This window comes from Leucopleurus acutus (assembly GCF_964270905.1).
Source record: "Leucopleurus acutus genome assembly, chromosome: 13".
Lineage (NCBI taxonomy): Eukaryota > Metazoa > Chordata > Mammalia > Artiodactyla > Delphinidae > Leucopleurus > Leucopleurus acutus.
In genome coordinates this window covers 42,709,400-42,732,000 of record NC_139155.1, presented here as the reverse complement: position 1 = coordinate 42,732,000, position 22,601 = coordinate 42,709,400, and the positions used below count along the sequence as shown (strand labels likewise).

The following is a 22,601-nucleotide window of genomic DNA, read 5'->3' as shown; positions in this document are numbered from 1 at the left end:
CCACCATTCTATCTTCCAGTTCACTTATTCGCTCTTCTGCCTCAGTTATTCTGCTACTGATTCCTTCCAGTGTATTTTTAATTTCATTTATTGTGTTGTTCATCATTGTTTGTTTGTTCTTTAGTTCTTCTAGGTCTTTGTTAAACATTTCTTGTATTTTCTCGATCTGTCTCTCCATTCTATTTCCAAGATTTTGGACCATCTTTACTATCATTACTCTGCATTCTTTTTCAGGTAGGTTGCCTATTTCCTCTTCATTTATTTGGTCTTGTACGTTTTTACTTTGCTCCTTCGTCTATAACATTTTTTTGTCATCTCATTTCTTTGACAGGTGGGACTGTGTTCCTATCTTACTGGTTGTTTGGCCTGAGGTGTCCAGCACTGGAGTTTGCAGGCAGTTGGGTAGAGCCAGGTTTTGGTGCTGAGATGAGGAACTCCGGGAGACCTCACTCCGATGAATGAATATTCCCTAGGGTCTGAGGTTCTCCATTTGTCTAGTGGTTTGGACTCGGCCCTCCCACCACAGGAGCTCAGGCCTGATCCTCAGCCTGGGAACTAAGATCCTGCAAGCTGTGTGGTGCAGCAAAAGAAAAAAAAAAAAGTAGCAGTACAATAACAAACAATAAAGAATAAAATAAAATTAGAAAAATAAATTTTTAGAAAATGTAAGAATATAAGTGAAACAATGACATAAAACACAACCACAACCTAAGAAAGAAAAAAAGGCCCGAAAAGGCCTTGGTTGTGGGGTGGAGCTGAGTTGAGGGTGGGGTTTATGGCGGAGGTGGGGCCTAGGCTCAGGACCCATGGAGCATGGAAAAGGCTGCACAGCCGAGGGGGCCTCAGAGTGCGGAATTCAGAGATAAGTCCCTGGGTGGGGGTGTGGGGGTGGGGCTTAGGCTAAGGACTGCTGGAGGCAGCCTCAGAGGGCGTAGGATTAGGCTAGGACCTCAGCAGGCTCTTCAGGGCCCAAGTGGGCAGGGGAAATGCTGGCTGTGTTCCCTTCAGATCCTCAGCTTTCCTGAGGGTCTCTCCCCATCCCCGTTGATCCCCTAACTGTGGGTGCGTCCCTCCGGGAATGGGAACCCCTCCCCTCCTCCAGCTGCCCCTCAGGGGCGCCAGTCCCTTTCTGCCTCCACTTCTCTTCCCCCCGCCCTCCCTCCACATCCTACCTAGTCACTCGGAGGTTCCTCCCATCACCTTAGGTGTCCGTGGTCCCCCCCCAGTGCCTGGTAGGTGCCCTAGTTGTGAGGAGACGCGATCTCTGTGTCCTTCTAATCTGCCATCTTGACTCCGCCCCCTGTTTAGTATTGAACATAGTCCTGGGCATATAATAGGTGCTCAGTAAATCTTTGCTAACTAACAATGTCAAGAGTTACTGAAATCGAGTTTGCCAGGTCCTGTGCAGAATGCTTGAGGGAATAAATGATGCATTCAATTTTGTCCCTTATCATAAGAAACTTAGAGTTTAACATTCATGAAAATCTGTGTCAAAATTTAATCTGATTTGCTTTGGCCTTGATCTCTATGAATTCTAAGGTATCTCAATAAAGTAATTCTATCATATTTACATACAGTTGAAATAGTTCAGTCTAAAGAAGTGTAAACACTTCCTCTAACAAAAATGCGTGCATGACTTTAACTTACAGAACAAAAGCATAATAGGTGTAACCTAGGAGCTACTAGATTTCTGAATAAAAGGCCTTCAATGTGAAGTTGGCTGGTAGATGATGCTGACTTCAGCAAACACGAAATAAATGTGTATATATTAAAAATAAACTGAATCGGGATGTATTAGACTTGATTTCTAGCTGATTGTCCAAGGGGTGAACTTTTTAAATATTTTAATATCTTATATTTGCATTTAGGTCTAAACATTTAAAGTTCTTTTTCTCTCCACACCTAGAAATCTTTGGCCAGGGACACACAACTTGGCATAGTATGATTTAAACATAAATCCCATCCCCACCCACTTTAAAAACCATTTTCAAATTCTGGGTGTCTTGGTAGCCTGATCTCATTTTTGATGGCCTGGAGAAAGACAACTTCTCATATCTTACTGCTTTAGTATAAAATAAGTACAGCATGCACTTATTAAAAATGAAAACCTTTACATGACAAAGCTAACTATAAGCAAGAAAGGATACAGTACTTTCAGAGTATAATGATACTATTTAATATTTAAAATATTTTAGAAGAAAAATAAGTCATCAATTTTATGATGATGCTACAACCCATAATTCAGTAAGAGATGAAACAATCTATGTTTGCTACTGAATAGCTTTTTCATATACTCATTCAATGATAATTTAAACTTTTATTACTAAAGATAAGACTCTGTATAGAAATATAGAAATGTCTTATGCAACTAATATTTGACTGACTCTCACAAAGTAAGTGATTCCTTGCTTTAACTCAGCTCTCACATTTATTGTGTATGGCAAAAACATTGTATTAGAAATGGGACTGTGCTATCTTCTGTATGTAGATACTTTTGGCAATTTCAAGAACTACATAAATTTTGTAAGCATTGCATGAAGGCACATGCAACTGTCTTCTGTCTTTATGTTACTTAAAAGAAAATCAACTGAAAAAGCAAAGATGTCACAACTTATCCTACTTTAATTGCTTTGGTCAGCTAAATAATCAGAGCAGAATTAGGAGAAAAAATATAAACAGCACAACAAGGAAAAAGTGAATTCAAACCTCAGGCTTATGATGTCACAGGGCAGATATTAATGCTTGCTCTTTCTCTAAGTTGCTTCCTTTCCTTCCATAGTTTCTGCATCTCATCATTTAACCAATATGTTACAAAGTATTAGCCTACATTTTGGGAGTTTCATTTCTGTGATATGTATGCATTTTACTGGCTATGTTTGTTATGTATGAAAAGATCAGCTTCCCGATTGATGTCTCTAATTTTGTGTATTTTAGGGCATAAAATATTCTTTATGGATGAAACTTTGTCTGCTTAATCCATCTGCCAGCAAGTTCTTATTTTCTGGCCAAATATTGCTCAGGGCCTTCAAGTGTCTCTTCATCTGTGAAATGAAAAGAGGTACTTCCAACCTAAAATGCCTTGATCTTCATGTCCCCTTGTAAGTTCAAAAATCTTTCTACAGACTATAGACTAAGCAGCAAAGAACACCGCACTCTGGATGAACACTTAGCCTTCTTTAACTCTCTGCAGTGAAGGCCTAATGATGAGCTGGGTTTTGCTGTTTTTCAGCATTTATAATTCTTCAAGGGTGTGCTAAGTCAAAGGATTTGTCCTCAAGAAAAGCACTTTCTTAAATACTATCAATTTGCTTTTTATTAAAAAGTAACTTTAACCATTCTAAATATAACAGATCAACATCGAAGCTTAGAATTTGTAAGAATGGTAGATCACAGATGTTCACAGCTGAATTCTGTCCGCCTAAACATATATACTAGAGTCCTATCCTCAGTACCTCAGAATGTGGCCTGTTTGGAAACAGGGTCTTTACAGATGTAATCAAGTTAAAATTAGGTCATTACTGTGGGCCCTAATCCAATAGAATCGGTGATCTTTCAAAAACGGGAAATTTGGACACAGCCACAGACACACACAGAGGGAAGATGGTGTGAAGATGTCCATCTACAAGTTAGGAAATGCTTGAAGCTACTGGAAACTAGGAGAGAGGCCTAAGACAGATCCTTCTCTAAAGGCTTTAGAGAGAACGTGGCTCTGCTTACACTTTACTATTGGATTTCTATTCTCCAGAACTGTAAAACAGTCAATTTTTGTTTTTCTAAGTCATCGAGTTTGTGGTACTTTGTTATGGGAGCCTTAGGAAAGTAAAATACTATGCTTCAAACATCTGGACTGTTTTGTAGTAGTAACTTGTGATAACTATATTGTAACAGTAGAATATTATAGAAGTTTCTAGAAACAGAGGCTCTTGCACTAGAATAATTTCTTTGTACTATGAAATAGGGCCATTCTTGAAAAAAGTTTTTACATAATTATGAAAAGAACCATGATATAAAAATATTTATAATGCAAATAGCAATTTTCCAGCTTATTTGTTTCATAACTGTGTTTTTATTTACAGGTGATAACAGAGCTGAGAAAATGTTTGTCCTGTATCTTAACTGTGAATTGTTACTTTTGTCTCTTTCTATCCTAGGTGAAATCATCAAATAAAGATTTAAGGATACCTTCATTTTTGTCAAGGAGAAAAGAGTAAATATAGGTAATGAAAAAGAATGAGGCCTAAAAATAATATATTGCAATTTCAGGAATGTTCTTCCTATCTTTTATATGATCTCTAGTATAACTCTCTAACACCAGAGGCATTTTCTAAAATATTGTAAGAATTCCTAAACTTCACATAGAAAATGACTCCTACCCTATCTCTACACTACCACCATAATGATGTCCAGGTAAATTTAGTAACTATAATGTAATCTTCAGAGATTAAATTTAAAATTTTAATCACATTGGTTTCTAATAAAGTGACAATAAGATAAGTATTTGAGGAAGTACACCTTACCACAAACTTAATAGTAATTTACTATAAAACAGACCAAAAAGCGTTGGGGACTAATTAAATGCAAGGTTTATCACAGGATAAATCACCTGCTTCAAAGGTAGTGTATTAACTTCTTTTATAACTTTATAATAACATTATTAAAATATTAACATTGCGTTAAACTTAAGAAATGCAAAGTTTTAAAACAATATTTAAAAAATAGAAGAAATTATAAAGACATAAATAAAATCATCAATACTCTACAACTCAATGATAAACTTAACTTAAAATTTCCTATCAAATACACATACATATCAAACATATATATATGTGATTTAGTATAATTTAAAACTACTGTATAACTATATACGTACATAATTTAACTCCATTACTATCATATTTTTACATTGTCACATATAAACTTTTATCACTTTACATTATATCAAGGTAATTTCCATGACATTTGTTAAGTTAGTATTTATAGTTTAAATTCATTGTTTGTATATTTGAGGTCATAGTTGCCTTATGTTTTATTTAATCACCTTCCAATTGTTTGGGCATTTATTCTTAAAAACTCTGGAAGTCTCAGAGTAATTGACAGGGTGAGTGCTTGATAAATACTGTTGAGATATAAACTTATTATTTTTAACTTAAATATAGGTGCAGCACACTTTTTACCAAAGGACAATAACAGAAGAATCATAGAACTCCTAATTCTATTAATTCTTGGCATAATTATTTTCCTGGAGGATTTTTTTATATATTATAAGAAGAAAACTAAGATTACATTTTGTGTTTAATTCATACTTCATACCACATAGCTTTTAATGAAATAAATCTGTATGGAAACATAACTATTTCATTCATTATAATTTTTCAGAGAAATTTAGCTAGGCTTATTTTCCCATAAGTTTTAAAATATTTTTCCAGGGTGTGTTTAATTTTGGAGGCCAAATGGCAAAATGATACTGAACATTAAATTTATGATAGAAATTTTCTTGAATTTGAAATAGCTTATCTATATTTTTTCATTAGTCTTCCGAATAGTCTTGAAAGACAAATGGCAGATGTTATTATTTTCATATAACAGACAATGAAATTATTAATCCAAGACTTTAAGAAGCAACTTGAGGCACACAGCAGCCTGGACTATACATGAGTAAAAAGTCTCTAGAGAAGATAAAGGGAATGAGTAGAAAAGTAGGGCAGGCAACTCACAAAACCAAAACCAAAATAGAAAACAAACCCAAACATTATTCAATGCAGAGTTAATTTGGAAGACTAAATAGTCAACATGGGTTATGTCAGATAAATTTTTATGCTACCTAATTAACAACCTTGTGGATGAAGCAGCAAATGTGTCTCCTGAAACAACATATCTTATTGTTGGCTTATTGTTGGCCTTATGAGGCTTTTGGAGAATATGCTCATTGATGTATGAATTCAGCAGAATGGTCATCAAGAGAGACCTGGAATTTCCTTTTATGTATGCAGACCTAATTTGTGGCTCACCTATCAGATATGGGATAGATTTCTAAAATCTCAGTGTATTTAATTGCATAGACTTTGGTAGCTTGGCTTTTACTGACTACCAATGATTTTACCCCTCACATTCATTATTGGAAACAAACTTGGTCAGTGAAAAGGCAGATAAATATTAACACGAAATAAAAATCACCCCAAGAAAGAAATGAAGAAATGAAAGAAAAAATAAAGGATGGAAATATCCTGATGAGGGTTGGAAGCTCTTCTGACTTAATAAGATCCTAACAACAAGCCCTTCAAAGGCTCCTTCTTGTACAGAGGAAAATACAAAGCCACTTGTGAAGGTAGTTTTGCTACTTTTCTATAAATCCAAGTGGACCTGAATTTATGGGATGCTCACCCTTCAAATAAATGTTTTCTAGCAACATGAAGCTTCAGAAAATGCTTCAACAGCAATAACTGGGATGGACGCTGTGTTGTAATAATTTGGATACACTTGACTAATGCAGTTATTTCAATGAGGTTGGCTCAGTGCCCAAAGCAGTGAGCAAACAAATATAGCTCGACAATTGTTTCATGCCTTCCAAGACCGCCAGAAAGATTTTTGCTCAGTCCGGGGGGGCCAGTGGTCAACTACTGAAGACACTGGTCATCGACGCTGCCACAATCTTTTAAAAATAGTCTTTGTTGAATTCACCATTGTGCTTTATGTAAAAATGCTGGTGAGGCGCGAGCGTTTTTAATCAAATTAGTATGCAACATAAGGCAGCTGTGTATTCAAATGGGTTTTTTAGCAATTTGGTTGTTTTCCTTATAATAACAGGAAAGAACATTTTGATTTTGAAGGTGACAGAGGCAATATTACCAGAATTAAACAATCTGAATTAGCTTTTTCATGAAATGTAATATGTTTTATGCTTTTAGATGGGACGCTCCGGTGCTTTCAGATGAGCCTTCCACTGTCACAGTCAATGGCCAGGAACAGAATAAGCTCTGGAGGTAGGATTATCCTCAAATTTAATTTTTTTTTTTTTTTTTTAGAAGAAGCTAATGGCAAATGTTTCTAGTAAACTTTAGGTTCATCTATGTTATAACTAGAGAACCAAGACAGGATATTAAAAGAACAGATAAGTATAAAATTAGTAAACAAAGTTTGACATTTTGCTTAGTCTGTGAATTTAATGCTGAAAATGAATATAATCCCTAAAATCATAAACAGTATGCATGTCAGACAAAAGCTGCAAAATTTCATTTCTTTGTCAACTGAGGTAAATTCAGAACTCTAGTACATAAGAGGGTAACAAAATTACAAATTTAAGGTACAGGATAATGATTTTTCTGCAGAAAGTTTGCAACCAAAGCAAGGAGGCCCTTTTTTATTATGCCTACACCTTATATGGATCGGTATTCAAAAGAGAAGTATTCAGAGTCCAACTACATTGTTATACAGATGGGAAATTCCTATTCCTATTGATCAAGAGGAGACAAAAGCTGAGAGGAGGATAAAAACACATATGTAGTGTTTAAGGAATATTTGGAACTCTTGAGATGAATAGCTCTCATAAAACCTTTTCTTACTATCCAAAATTAGCCTGTGTGTTTTTGAAAATGACAAGGAAGTTTTTGTGCTAGCCCCTCATAAACTAGTTTTTTCATCCATCTTTAGGATGCAGGATCTTTTTTCTTAGCAACCTTAACTATCTATTATTAACATGTATTTGGGTAGGAAGATGTACCACTTAATTTTGAAATTCCTGATAGTGCTAAGTCATTTCTTTTCTTCATTTTTATGAATTGGCTGTTGAAAAGTCCTTTCCTAGAAGATGCATATATCGTATATAGGAACTTTACAGCCTCAGGCTGGACAAATAGTGATTAATGTCAATGATTGCAACATAGCCCAGGAGCCATGTGACCTAGCTTCAAAAGGAATAATGCCTGCCTAATAGAATAATAAGTGCATGCACTGGGGACCAAATAGATGCTCTACAAATATTAGCAAGAGCAATGTGACTAAAGCAGGCTGCTAGTGTTCTGGATGAAAGGATTTTAAAGCCATCTGGTGTCTGGACATCAGCCTGAAAATCACAGGCTTCGATCCATAAGATAATCCATTCACACAGTCCACATACTGAGATGGCTTTCCCCACAGATTTGTTCCATTATCCCAAATCAGTCCCTGTAACCTGTGGAAAGCTCTAATGTCACCTAGATAATAGTAAAGAAACACTTTCATTTATGGGGCACATTTATTACGCTGATTCAAATGGTTGAGGGCTCCATTCTCTGAGAATGGAACAGACTGAAATGATAGACTAATATAGGTAACGTTTTGTGATTAAAACCGTACTTTCTTTTTTATGAAAAACCTAAAGCAAATTAAGAATATACTCAGTCTATGCCTTGTAAGAAAGGTAAATACCTCGAAAATGATAAAAATAAACATTCAGGGATAAAAGTAACATTTGAGGGGGATTTGAATTCAATCAACATTTAATGAGAATATCTAAGATGTAAGTAGATACAAAAAATAGGTTATAGGATCTCTGCCTTCAGAGATTAAAGAGTCAAAAAGACAGAAAAAACACACAAGTGAAACAATCTGTGTATACAGTCAAAGCAGTGCCAAAAAAAGTAAAGTAATGCTTACTGTTCTAAAAAGTATTTGTACTTCAAATTATGTAATAATTTAAAATACAACTTAGTTTTTTAACTTATTTGGATAACATTTTATAACAAACTTTAGTTTTTGGGTTTTTAAAATAAATTTATTTATTTATTTTTGGCTACATTGGGTCTTCCTTGCTGCATGCGGGCTTTCTCTAGTTTCAGCGAGCCGGGGCTACTCTTCGTTGCGGTGCACGGGCTTCTCATCGCGGTGGCTTCTCTTGTTGAGGAGCATGGGCTCTAGGTGCATGGGCTTCAGTAGTTGTGGCACATGGGTTCAGCAGTTGTGGCTCGAGGGCTCTAGAGCACAAGCTCAGTAGTTGTGGCGCACGGGCTTAGTTGCTTCGTGGCATGTGGGATCTTCCCGGACCAGGGCTCGAACCCGTGTCCCCTGCATTGGCAGGTGGATTCTTAACCACTGCACCTCCAGGGAAGTCCCAACAACCTTTAGTTTTAAAACTGTATTCATTTCTTTAGGAAAATACTTTGTCCACTGGTTTATAAAATAACTTTGAGCTGTCTTCATGAAAATATGATTTTAAATTAAAATACTGATTTTAATATGCTATTTATGTTCTACAACTTAAAATATCTTACCAGAATGTCTCCTTTAAAGCCAGATCATCTTGACCTTTATGTGTAATTATTCACATTCTCTATCCCAGCGAAAATACAGTCCTTTCTATGATTATTACTTATTTCCGCCCTTTGCATTTAGATGGTCATCCTGAGCTGAATCCACTTTGCACTGAATACTCCCATGACCTATGTCTTCAAATCAAATAAATATGACAAATCACTGATTATTTATCATGTGGAAAAACCCCCAATCTTATTTTTCACTTCCTATTCCTTGTGGTCGCTCTCTACTGCTTACTGTGGAAAGGTTCTGCCTAACACAGTGAGGTTATACGTGCAATGAGGGAAGGACACAAACTTCTAATCATCTTGAATTCCTCCTACCAGCAATTTCTGAACACCTACTATGGAGACAGGTTTACCACAAGAGCTCAAGAATGCTTGTTAAATAAAGAGAAAAAAGAAATTGCCTCCTTGGGTACATATGGCCATGCTACTCACTACCTGTGATTGAAATGTGAATACTACCACTATAAGGCTTCTGCCTTTATCTCAGTGGAGGGAGAAGGGATGAGATGGGGTCAGTTCACTTACAATCATCAAGCAAAGATCTACAGAACACCACCTGTGTCCCAGGAAAGAGGCTGAGTTAAAAGGCATTCCTGTTTTCAAGAAGTTATAATCCAAAATGCACGCAGGGACTTCCTTAGCTTTTAAGAATTACTACAAGCTATCCTTTGATTCTGCTTCCCCCTGACCCAATAATTAAAGTTTTAATCAGTTTGTCACTGAGATGGTCCTCAAATGAGGTTTCAAAGTTATGAATTGGGGTTGGCAAATTATCTAGAAAGTTACCAACTGGCACTGGTAAAAAAAAATCACAAAATGGGCAGATGCATTAAATTGTCCTTGTTAAAAATGATATTCACAATCCCTCTCTGAAGAAAAACAGAAGCCTAGAAAGTGGGGCAAAGTTGGAAATAATCAGAATAGATTGTGGGAGAAGTAATAAATTAGCTAAAAGTGAGAAGATTAGGGAATCTTGGGAGTTGTTCCTGAGAGGAAACTGGCAGAGATCCAGAAACTCCCAATGTTTAAAAGTTGGAAAATCTAATTTCATACTAATTTGGGGAAGGAAACAAAAGAGAGTCAGGCATAAGAGGCTGTAAACTCAGTAGTCAAGGGAAGTACATTATTGATGAAGGATAGACTCTAGTATAAAGTAAAAAGCAAATATACTCAATCATGTATTATGAATACTCTTCCAATTTGTAGAACATTATGTGCAGGATGAGTCCAGTTTGTTAAAAGAGAGACTGTAAGTATATACACCATGAAGCTAAAAATATTTTCATGTTGGGATTGCAGGTGTTTAAAAAGATTGTTTTTGATTTTTTAATTTCACTATTTTTCATATTTTGTGTAATAAATATATATTAACAGTACAGACAGAAAAAGAAAAATGTAAACTTTATAGTAAATAAATAAACAAACAAATAAATAAGCAAGTAGGCTAAAAGACATTTCTCATTCAGCCAGGTAATAAAAGTAAGGATCCAAGGACATTCAAATGACCAACCTGGGAGGACTATGAGATGACTCAGTAAGATTGAAAGGATCAATTGAACGTAGCTGGATGTTATTTCAATAAAGCACACAACAGCATGGGCCTTAGAGGCAAAGTTATTTTATTTATTTGATTCTCAGTTTACACCTACATAAAATGGGGCTAATTACACTTGGTTCTAAGGGTTGTTACAAATACTAAATGGAAACTGTTTATGAAGCACCTAGAACAATAAGGCCATATAAAGTGCTGTCATGTTAAATCTGGAAAAACCCTCATGAACCATCCAGCCCAGAGTTTTCCAAATTGTGGGTTGTAACTCATTTAAAGTTATATCAGTTTAGAGGGACTTAACTAGGATTTAAAAATGAAATGGTAAAGAACAGGGAGAATAGAAAATGGTATGCTGTACCTGAACACCAAAAATTGTGAGCTATACAGAGTATTGTAAATAATTTTTGTCAATTTCCACTCCTAGCTATATATCCCACAGAAATGAAAACATATGTCTACACAAAACCACGAATGTTGATAAAAGCATTATTCAGAAGAGGTGAAAAGTGGAAACAGCCCAAATGTCCATCAACTGATGGCTGGATAAACAAAATGTGATCTATCCGTACAATGAAATATAATTCAGCAATAAAAAGGAATGAAGTAGAGAAATATGATTCGGATGATCCTTGAAAACATTATGCTAAGTCAAATAAGCTAGTTGCAAAAGATCATATATTATATGATTCCATTTAAATGAGATGTCCAGAATAGGGAAAACCACAGAGACAGAAAGCAGATTGGAGGTTGCCAGGGGCTGGGCTGCGGGGATGCGGAATACTACCAATGAGTACAGGGTTTTTTTGGTGGGTGATAAAAATGATTTAAAATTAGATAGTGGTGATGGTTACACAACTCTGTGAATATACAAAAACTCACTGAATATACTTTAAAAGGATAAATTTTAGGATATGTGAATCATACCTTCATAAAGCTATTATTAAAAACAAAACAGTTATTTTGTGAGACTTTGTTTCAGTCAGGTATACATATGTCCAGTGCATCCTGTTATTTTATAAAAGAAGAACTTTTTTTCCCCCAGAAAATTGTGTTATTTAGCTATAGACTTGGTCTAACCAAAAAAAAAAAAAAAGAAAAAATTTTCTTTTATAAAACTGGAAAAATTATTAAAAAACTGAATACAATATGTTCTAACTACTATTTTTTGAAAAGTAAAGGAAAGCAATTACCAACTTACAACTTCTTCACCAACATGTGATTGTTCTCATTCCTGGTTACTATCCTTTTGTTTTACATTTTTTCCAAGAGAAAATACTAGACTTTTGAATATTACCTGATAATTTAGGGATTTTTGTTGTTGTTTGTTTGTTTTAGAACAGTAACTGGATAACATTGTTCAGTGTGCCTGAGTTCCTAGATACCATTATTTGAAAGGGGGAGCTACTGAGAGCATGCCCAAATCTTAGCACAGGCTTCAAAAAAGATATGGGAAGACAGAGAAAATATTAATCAGGATATTGTGTGACACCAAAAAGAAAGTTGACTTTTTAGCATCATTGTACAATTTGGATATAAAAACCTATCAAATATCTATCATGGAGATAAGAAAAGGAAGAAGGAAAAGAGGGAGGGAGGAAAGGAAGGAGGGAGGGAGACTGGGAGGGAGGCGAAGTGGAAGAGGATGGAGAGGAAAGAGAAAGGGAAAGATTAGGAAGAAACTGAACATATTAAAACTGTAAGCACTAAGAATTTGAATGTTTATTAAGGAAGGAAATAAGGATTAAACAATCCTTAAACAAGGATTTGGTATAATATTCAATGAAAAGGATATACAGATAAAATATATATTCATAGCCCAGAGTGATCCTGAGCTTGGCACAGTTATTTGTATAATGAGTATAATAATCCCTATAACACACAATTTTGGAGATTAACTGTGATAACACATGTACAACACTTAAAAAGACTTGATAAATAAGTGTTAAAATTTTTATCGTAAATATGATATTTATAAATTCTGATAAAAATAATACAAAGGCAGAATCAAACAATTTCAATTCCAGACTCCGAGATTTATCCTTTACCTTCAGTATTTTACTTGTATTGTAATTTGGTATTGACAGCTGCTTACTCTGCATCATCAATTTCTCAAACTCAACACATGCAGACAGGAATACATTCTTTTCTATCTGAAACCTACTCCTCAACTATATGAGCCATCCCAGTAATTTGCCCCGGGATTTACAGAATCACCCAAACCAAAGATATTTTTATGCTTCTGGTGACTGGCACAATGCCTTACATACAGAAAGAAGTCATACAAATTTGCTTAATGAATGTCAGATTCATTTTACTCTCTTACTTCTCACCCTCAGTCTTTCTGTTGTTACCTCCTAAAAATTTTCCCAATTTGTATCATTCACTTTCCTCACATTGCCATTGTGTCAGTATAGTCTGTCACTACCTTTTACCTGGAATATTTTACGACTTCCTAAGTGGACTTTCCTGCCTCCAGTTCAAATCTTGCAGGTCTATCTACATATTATTTCAAGGGTGATTTTTCTAAAACGTATATTTGGTCATGCCATGCCCAAGCCAGGCTTAAAATGTTTCAATGGCTTTCCAATGCCTGAGGGATAAGTTCCAAAGCTATCAGACCCAGCTTATAAGATTCTTCCTGATTTGCCTCATTTAACTCTCCAGGTCTTTGATCCACCTTTCTCTATTGTCCAGCTCTCTAGGATGCCATCTGCACCCCTTCTACCTAATAATTATTTGAAGCTCCCTGTTGATTCAATGTCCCCCATATTTTGGTCTAAGCCTATGCATACCTTTCTCTGAAGTATGTGCCTCTTCTACCATGTTCACCCAGTACGGGTCTTTACTTCTCTGTGAAGTCTGGGATGAGTTCTGAGGAGTCTCAAGTTTCTTTTAGTTTCTTAAACAACTTCGTAAATTATTTATCAACATAAGTCTTTATAGCATCACTCAAAAGGAGCCAACTAATGTGAGTTTCTGATTGATCAATGACATTTTATGGCGATTTATTTTACTGTATCAAATAAATTTAGCCATTATTGAATGTCCATTTAATACTATATTAAAAATACTCAGATTTTATAACATCTTTTGAGGAAACTCCATTGCTAATGGTGCTAGGCAATCTCCTCCAAGATACAGGCATTGTCTTGTCTTTGAATTTCACTGCCAGCAGAGTCTGAGTTTCCTCAAACATGATTTTGGAATAAATGAATAAGCAATTGTATGTCCTCTACCTACCCCACAAAAGGTTTGCAATTTTTTTCTTTTTTCTTTTTTTTCCTTTTAGTTTTCTGAAGCAGCACATTCTTGCTGAGCTTTGAAATCTGGGCTCAGCCATAACTTTCCCACCATTGGTGGAGACACAACCTGATGCTTAAGGAAAAACAGTTATGTTGAAGTGGACTCCAAACTTTTTCACTGTACAAAGCTTGTTAATTTGAAGTCTCTTTGAGAAAATCTGTGGTGGATTGCACATGTACGGGAAGTTTTATAAAAATAAAGTATTTCTCTCAATATGGGTTTACTCTGATTTTTACACGAACTGGAAAAATGCAGAAAATTTAATGGCAATGCCACCAAAAACAAAGCAAAAATCAATGAGTAACAAAAAGCAAACATTTATTAAACCCATAACCAAGTGATATTAAAAAATGGCCTATTCTATTACATATCCACATTTTTGCATATTTTTATGCCAAAGAAAAACCTTATACTTTGCTTACATTTAGAAAATTATATGTCCTAAAATCTAGAACAGTTACATGTTTATTTAACATGTTTTCCAGTCTGTTAAAACATGGAAATATTTCAGCTATGTTATCAGGCTTAGTTCAATTTGAATGACATGGTTACCTTTTTAATCTACATTTTTATAATTAAGTTTTATGACATTACTTCTAATATCTTACCCATTTCCTTTTTAACCCCAAACTAGATAGATTCTGGAATTGTAAATTTTTAATTGCTAAAACATGGACATTAAGAAAATATGTAAGTGGATCAATTTAGTGCTTACTTGTTTAACTCATTAGCTTAAAATAATATAATATTCTCCCCTCAATGAAATGCAAATAGAAATAGTAAATTAAATACACTGCCAAGTTTTTTTTCTGAATAATATATAATCTACAAATTTTACTTTAAATTTACCAATAGGTCTAAATACTCTGCTTGATCATTTATTTTGATATTGGACAGAAAGGAGAGTATCTGAAAATCTATTTCTGGTATTTTCTTAAATAATTTCTGAAGGCTTCATGATAGCATATACTCTCTATTTAACCATTCATTCTACTTCTGTAGAGAAACTCTCTAAATGGAAAATTTTAAATAACAAATCTTGGTATGGATTACACTGGAGATGAGGCAAGTGGGGATTAGAATGAGAAAATGGAGCTCAGCCAGGTCTTCACAAAGTGGTGTTATTTTTGTTTAAAGTAAATTCCTAGATAATACACATAGCTGTTCAAATGCATAACCAGATAAAAGTGATATTTTAGATAATCTATAAATCGTAGATCATCGATACTGCTGATGTGTTTCTTTACAGATATTCAAGATTTGCCAAGATGGACATCTACAGGTGACTATACCAGAATATTACGCCTTGGTTTACTGGAAATTTCTGATTCAAATCACATATCAGTGGAGGATTTTACCCAGATCTCTGGAAAAGTAATTCAGAGACATTATCACTTTGTAAACATTTTTAGTGTTTGTTCTATGAAATAGTTGAGGAAATGACTGTAGATGTAAATCTTGAATCATAAGATAATGACTTAATGAAATAAATTCAAAGGTAAAGGAAGATTAAAAAGAAGTCTACTAGCCAGTCCCTTATGTGTGGACACCATGCATATCTTCCATCTGTCTTATCCCTCCATTTAGCACAGCAGATGCTCTAAAATGAAGTAAAGAAGATTAAGACAAAGGCCTTTAGGAATGTACATATTAGCTAGGTTAGGATACTGGCAAGAAACCACGTAAGAAATGTAATCTGGCTATGTACTGAAAGGGCAATGAAAACAGCAATAGACAAAATTGGTTAAACTCAGAAATCCATATGGCATTAAAGACAAAGGAAAAGTGCTTCAAATTTAAATTAATTCTGATTAATAAAGACAAATGCTAAAGAAAATACGGCACAGATTCTTAGAGACACATTACAAAGATGGAACAGGAGTTATTATCAACAAAGAACCATAAATATGGAAATAAATTCAAATCAATTAGGGAAGAGCATTAGAAAATAAACTGCTATACTGAAAGATGGAGAAGGAAAATAGTATGTGCTCCATCAGTATTTGTTTAATTATAGTGAATTATTGAATGAAGAGGTTTATACAGTGAGCAGCAAACAGGCTGGCATTAAATGACTTGTTCATCACTGCCTTTTAGGAGAAAGTATTTAGTTGTAAACTGTTGATCAGAGTGAAATAGCCATGATGAAAGGATGGACACCTGAGGAGAATAAGTTAGCCATGTAGTCATTTAACAGAAAAGCAAAAAGAGCTGTCTATAAAAATCACAAGAATAGGAAAATAAGCTGTCTGTATGAAAATCAGGATAATAGAAATCTTTGCAATATCTTAAGGGCTTTTAAAATTTTTAATTAAAATAATTTTGAAAAGACAAAATATTTATGTATTATTAAAGAGGTAAAAGACTTGAACTTGGTTACCAGGTTACCTGGGAAGACACCAGAAGAAGTAATCAATCAAATACTAATCACCTGGAAAAGGATGGGTTGCATGAAATACCAACATGGTTTTCTGAATAGCAAATCATGCCAGACCCATTTAATCTTGTTCTGTGATAGCATTACAGGCCGCAGAGACAAGGAAAAATGATAGTGACAATCCATTTTATTTTCTAGAGGTCTTGGGATCTGCTCTTTGTCACATTTGCATTGACAAACTTGAGAAAATATGACTTTAACCACATTAGTTTTAGGTGGGTGGATGCACAGCATGCTTGAATGTTCAATTAAAGGATAATTGAAATTTCAATTTCAAGTTGCACTAATATTTTGATGCAGCTCCCAGGAACTGGTCCTGGGGACCATTTTGTCAACTGCTATTAGATGACCCGAATTAAGTGATTTAGAGTGTTCTTACTAATCTCTAGATAATTATAAATTTACTTAATCAGTATAAATAGGAGATAAAAATTGAAAGGATAGAATAAAATAAACACACAAAACAGGTACCTTGAAGAAATCTGTCTTATTAGAATATTAATCAACGATGTGGTGCTACTATAAAAATTACCAGCACTCCACAGGAAAGTCTTAAAAGGAGTAAGACATGCAAGGATCTGTTTTTATCCTTGTATAAAGATAGAATAATTCCTATAAAAGGTGTAATTACTTCAGACTGTGAAGTTTACAAACCCTCCGACAATAACTGAATCCATATTCTCTAATGAGAATTATACTTATTTTAAATAAGCAAAGCAAATGAACTATAGTAAAAAGAATTTACAGTGGGAGCTGGGGATATTTGGGATTTTAGCTGATCTGGATTTTTCTAGATTTTCTCTGGCTGTCCTACATTTTTCAAAGTCCCATATTTACTTTGGAATGCCCACTTCTTGTTCCAAGGCCCTTATTAATTTTTATCCTTTATTTTATAGCATAAAATTGCTTTACATTTTTATGTCATGAAATAATAAATGCTCATTATAAAAACAAAATAAACAAATAAAGAAATTAGGAAGAGAGTGAGACTCTTCCATAGCCTCAGTACTGCTAACTTTTGGAAGATAGCTTTCTAGATAGACCATTAGAAATAAATGTAGTAAAATCTACTACATATGGGAATACAAAGCAGGAATCATACAGTACATGTTGAATTACAGCTTGGTGTTTTAATTAAATATGTACCATGGCTATTTACTCCTTTTAAAGACTGTATAATACTCCATTGTATACCATTCTATTATATACTTAGACAACTCTACATGGCCGTGCATTGAATATGCTGACATTTTTCCTTTGTAGAAACAGTGCTATAATCAACATCATTATACATATCTTTGCAGACTTTGGCAGATTATTTCTTATACAGCCCCAGAAGTCGAAATGCTGTCTCAGTGGGTATGCATAAATATCTTGTTAGACAACCCACTGGGAACGATCATCCAGTAATTGAAAAAATATTTGCCAGGCACTTTTCTAGGTGCTAGAGTTATGGCCATGAATAAGATAATAAGTTTCTCGCCCTTACTGAGGTTACATTCAGTTGGCAGAAACAGACCATGAACAAATGAATATAAAATAAAATAGTAGCGTGTTAAGCGTTATGAAGAAAATAAAATAAGGTGACATGAGAGTGGGTAGGCGAGGAACAACTTTAGGGGGCTCTGCGAGAGCTGCTTTCAGAGGGGACTTTTAATGTGATAGCTAAATGGTAAGAAGGAGACAAGTATAGGAAATGTGGGGAGAAATGTACATCTGGAAGGATCTGAAATTTCAAGGACCTTATACTGAGAATGAATCCGGGGGTCAAGGATCAAAAAATAGCTTGTGGCTAGAGCAGAGTGGGGTGAGTGAGAAAGGGATGTGAGGGAGGGAGAGAGTACGTTATGCAGCCTGGGAGGCCAGGGCAAGAAGTTGGATTTGACTCTGAATATAGTAGTAAGTCACTGGATGATTTTAAGTTTTAATTTAATTATGGTACACTTACATGAAAGCACATACACCGTAAGTATATAGCCCAACAAATTATTCACAAGTTGAACCATCTCTCAGATCAGGAAAGAAAACATTCCTGGTATCCCCCAAACCCCCTTTATGTCCTTTTCCTGTCCCTACTTACCACCAGGATAACTACTCTCCTAGCTAACAGCAAGCTTAATTTGGTCTGTTTATATAGACAAAACAGAGCAAAACAAAACAGAATCAAAACACCATACAGTTTGTGCTCTCTTTGGCGTCTTTTGCTTGAAATTATGTTTGCGCACTTCATCTATATTTAGGCAACCAGCTAAAGTGAGGACGCCAATAAAAAAGTGAATGGATCCTACCGCTGAGCACTGGAGTATCCCCAATATTTGGAGGCTGAGCAAAGTAAGAGTTGCTAGTACAAGAGATAGAGTGTCCAGTGAGCTGGGAGGAAAATGAGGAGACCATGGTGTCCTGACAACAGCAAAAGATGCTTCAAGAAGGCGAATGACTAAAAGTGACTGAATATTGGTGAGCGACTGAGTAAGATGAGGTCAGATACATACTATTGGATTTGACATCATGGAAGTCATTGAGGTGGTACTTCAAAGGCAACGAGAATGTAAAGACTGTAAATGCAGATAATTTATTCCAAAAGTTTTATTAAAAAATGAAGGGCTCTATGGAATGTGGAATCAAAAGAGGGTTTTTGAGATGGTAAATACTAGATCATGTCTGTACAATGATGGGAATAATCCAGTGAAGAGGAAAAATCTGAGGATACAGAGGATGGAAAATTATATGAATGAAGGCTGTGAGAAGGTGAAAGGGGATGGAATTCAGAGCACATGTGAAGGGCTTTATCTGTGTTAGGAGCTGGAGTACTACCATTTTAATAGGAAGAATGACTGCAACTGTGGAGTAGATGCAGGTCAGATGGTGAATTTGGTTATGGACAAATATTCTCATCTTTTATGAATGTCTCTTTTCCCACACTCTCCCCTACCATCATTGTGTATAATCAATCTCACTGATGTTCTGTTTAAAAGAAGAGTTGAAAATGTGTACGTCATTTTAATTTGTATGTATTCAATATTTAGAGAGGTAGAAACATTTTTCTTATGTTTATTGGCCATCTGGATTTTTAAAACTTGCTGTATTTGTTGTTTGTTTGCTCATTCAAAAATACCTTTGTTTCCATCACATAAACAATAATTTGCCCAGATTCAGCATTCTTGAGTGCCTTAATTTGTTCTATAAATTTATGTAGATATTTTTCTGTCTTCTGTCATAAAACACTGAGGATATGAAGTCTGAAGTTAGTGTGATATTATTTTCCTTTGTAGGCACTACATTTCTTTTAAATGGATCCATTCTGGTATTATTTCTGTATCCTTGAAACTGAAAACTGGGTGAGGCATCACTAGAGACAAGTCCAAGAGCAGCTGGCTCTTTATTTGGGGCAGCCCAGGCCTTTCTCTCACACAGGCATTCAGGACTGCTACTTGTGCACAATCACTACAGCGACTTCAGATGGACTGTCCACAGGTGCCCAGGATGGGTACCTTCAGTCCTCGAATCCCCACGTAAGAAAGATCCCATCCAAGTTAGTGAATACAGCTTTAAGAAGCTGGATCGGGCTTCCCTGGTGGTGCAGTGGTTGGGAGTCCACCTGCCGATGCAGGGGACGCGGGTTCGTGCTCCGGTCCGGGAGGATCCCACATGCCGCGGAGCGGCTGGGCCCGTGAGCCATGGCCGCTGAGCCTGCGCGTCCAGAGCCTGTGCTCCGCAACGGGAGAGGCCACAACAGTGAGAGGCCCACTTATCACAAAAATTAAAAAAAAAAAGCTGGATCTTCAAGTCTGAGAGGGGATTCACTGTGGTAGCCCTTACCTCAGCCCACACACTTCCAATATAGCAGGATATTTGGGGATTTAGGGAGGAGGGTTACCACAGTTTCTCCCTTTCTGTGTTGTCACATTCCAATGCTCTTTTAGGGATGGGAGTTTCTATTTATCAGCCCTCAGTATCCTTCTTATTTTTTCCCCAAATCTCTGTTGTGCTTGGCAGAAATTCTATTTGTACAATATGTTTGTTATCAGTCTGTCTTTTCAGAATTATTATAATGTTCTTTATGATATTATTTCCTGGCACTTTAGGGTGTGGGGTGTGTGTGTGTGTGTGTGTGTGTGTGTGTGTGTGTGTGTGTGTGTCTAACTCTAGTGATGCTACCATGTTTCCCAAGCTTGGTGCTCTATCATCAAATTTCCACAGAAGGCTTTGCTTCCCTCTGTATTCTTTGCAAATACTAGCAGCTGCTTGGAGCTGCTGTCTCTCTTTTTTAACATGTGTATCCTATGTCTTCATCTTAATTTCTGTTGCAGTTCCTATGGGATTAGGATCATCCATTTTGGCAAATACATGTTCTCCAGTCTGAGGCAATGGGAAGGGCATTTTAAAGTTTCTTTAGTGAGAAAGGAACTTTTTTGCTTGGACCTCTGACCATTGTTCAGAAACATAAGTGAACTGCCACTTCCTGTGTAAAAGCATAAAATCTCTCCATCAAAAAGTATTTCATTACTAGGCACTGCTTAGTCATACTCTTGCCCAATACAATGGTGTTACAAAGTATTTATAATTGAAATACTTTTGCATTTGAAGAGAGGCAATGATATATGGTATATGAATAATAGGCTGAGCAGGGTAGAGAAAAAAACTGTAAGAGAAGCTGTGGAATAGCAGAAACTCTGTGGGCTTGAGTCCAATTGGCCTAGGTTTGAATTCTAGCACTGTTTCCCGCTTAAAAGCAGTGTGGCCTTAAGTTACAAGAAAGCACATGTTATGGGTTTTATTGTATCCCCTCCCCCAAATTCATATGTTGAAATCCTAAACCCCAGGATCTCAGAATGTGACTGTAATTGGAAATAAGCTCTTTACAGAGATAATTAAGTTAAAATGGGGTCATAAGAGTGGTCCCTAATTCAATGTTACTGGTGTCATTATCAGAAGGAGAAATTTAGACAGATGTGTAAGAGGGAAGACAGTGTAAATACAAAGGGAGAAGACAGTCATCTACAAGCCAGAGACAGAGTCCTGGAAGAGATCCTTCCTTCACAGCCCTCAGGGAACCAACCCTGCTGACACCATGGTCTTGGACTTCTAGTCTCCAGAACTGAGAAAATATATTTCTGTTGTTTCTGCTACCCAGTCTATGGTACTTTGTTACAGCAGACTTTAGTTTCCTGAGGAAAAATGAGAATATGTCCAGTTGTTTCATAGAGTTTTTGTAAATTAAATAAGAATAGAATACTAATGATAATGTTATCCGTAAGTGACTATTTATGATAGGGTAGGTGCAGCATTCAATGCTTCACACAGGTTGTAAATGCGTAGCTTGGTGACTGCCACATTGGAGGTGTGTAACAGACACTGTGTTTATTTTCTCTTATTTAATACAATAAAGAGATACTGAAGTGAAAATATACTGCAATGAAGAAGGAAAGATGCAAAGATAAAGGAAGAAAGAAAAGAGATATATCTCATAAAAAGAAGAAGAAACTAACACATTGTAGGGAGAAGAGAAACATATCAAAGGTTCCCTACACCAGAGAGTAATAGACTCCTCAGTGGCAAGGAACCAATCAGCAACTAGTTCTCAGGGTGAACACAGGAGAACACGTTTTCTTGTAGAGTACTTTTTAGGTATATTTAGTTAGAACTGTCACAATGTGTCTAAGCTTTTATTTCCATGTGATCCTATAGTTTACATAGTATTGTGTTGTAATGGTTTTAACCATATTAATAGTAAGAATGGAGAAAGGTTATCATGAAGTCATACATAGTATTGTATTGACTATTTTTTATTTCCTTTTTAGCTTTTTGAGTTACTGACACATTATTGCAGCAAAACATATGTAGGGTCAATTCATGCTGAATAGTTATTAGAAACCATGATAACAAAAGTCATTACACTGCAGTTCAGTTTTGACAGTAAAATTTCTGCAACATTATCACAAATCCTCATGCATTAGTGCAATGATCCTTACTATAGTTTCATATTAGAATCAAAAGATTGCTGTAGCATGCT

The 22,601-nt window shown here is 35.6% G+C and overlaps 1 protein-coding gene across 1 annotated transcript in view; it reads right to left on the bottom strand.

Moving 5' to 3' along the window:
- CCDC178 (coiled-coil domain containing 178) overlaps nucleotides 1-22,601 on the bottom strand; it is a gene marked incomplete at both ends in the record, with an annotated part of 351,176 nt that overhangs the window by 61,434 nt on the left and 267,141 nt on the right. Inside the window, 3 exon segments of the mRNA XM_082853050.1 lie at nucleotides 9,759-9,774; nucleotides 9,778-9,813; nucleotides 9,817-9,852. Of these exon segments, the coding sequence (XP_082709176.1) occupies nucleotides 9,759-9,774; nucleotides 9,778-9,813; nucleotides 9,817-9,852 (88 nt within the window).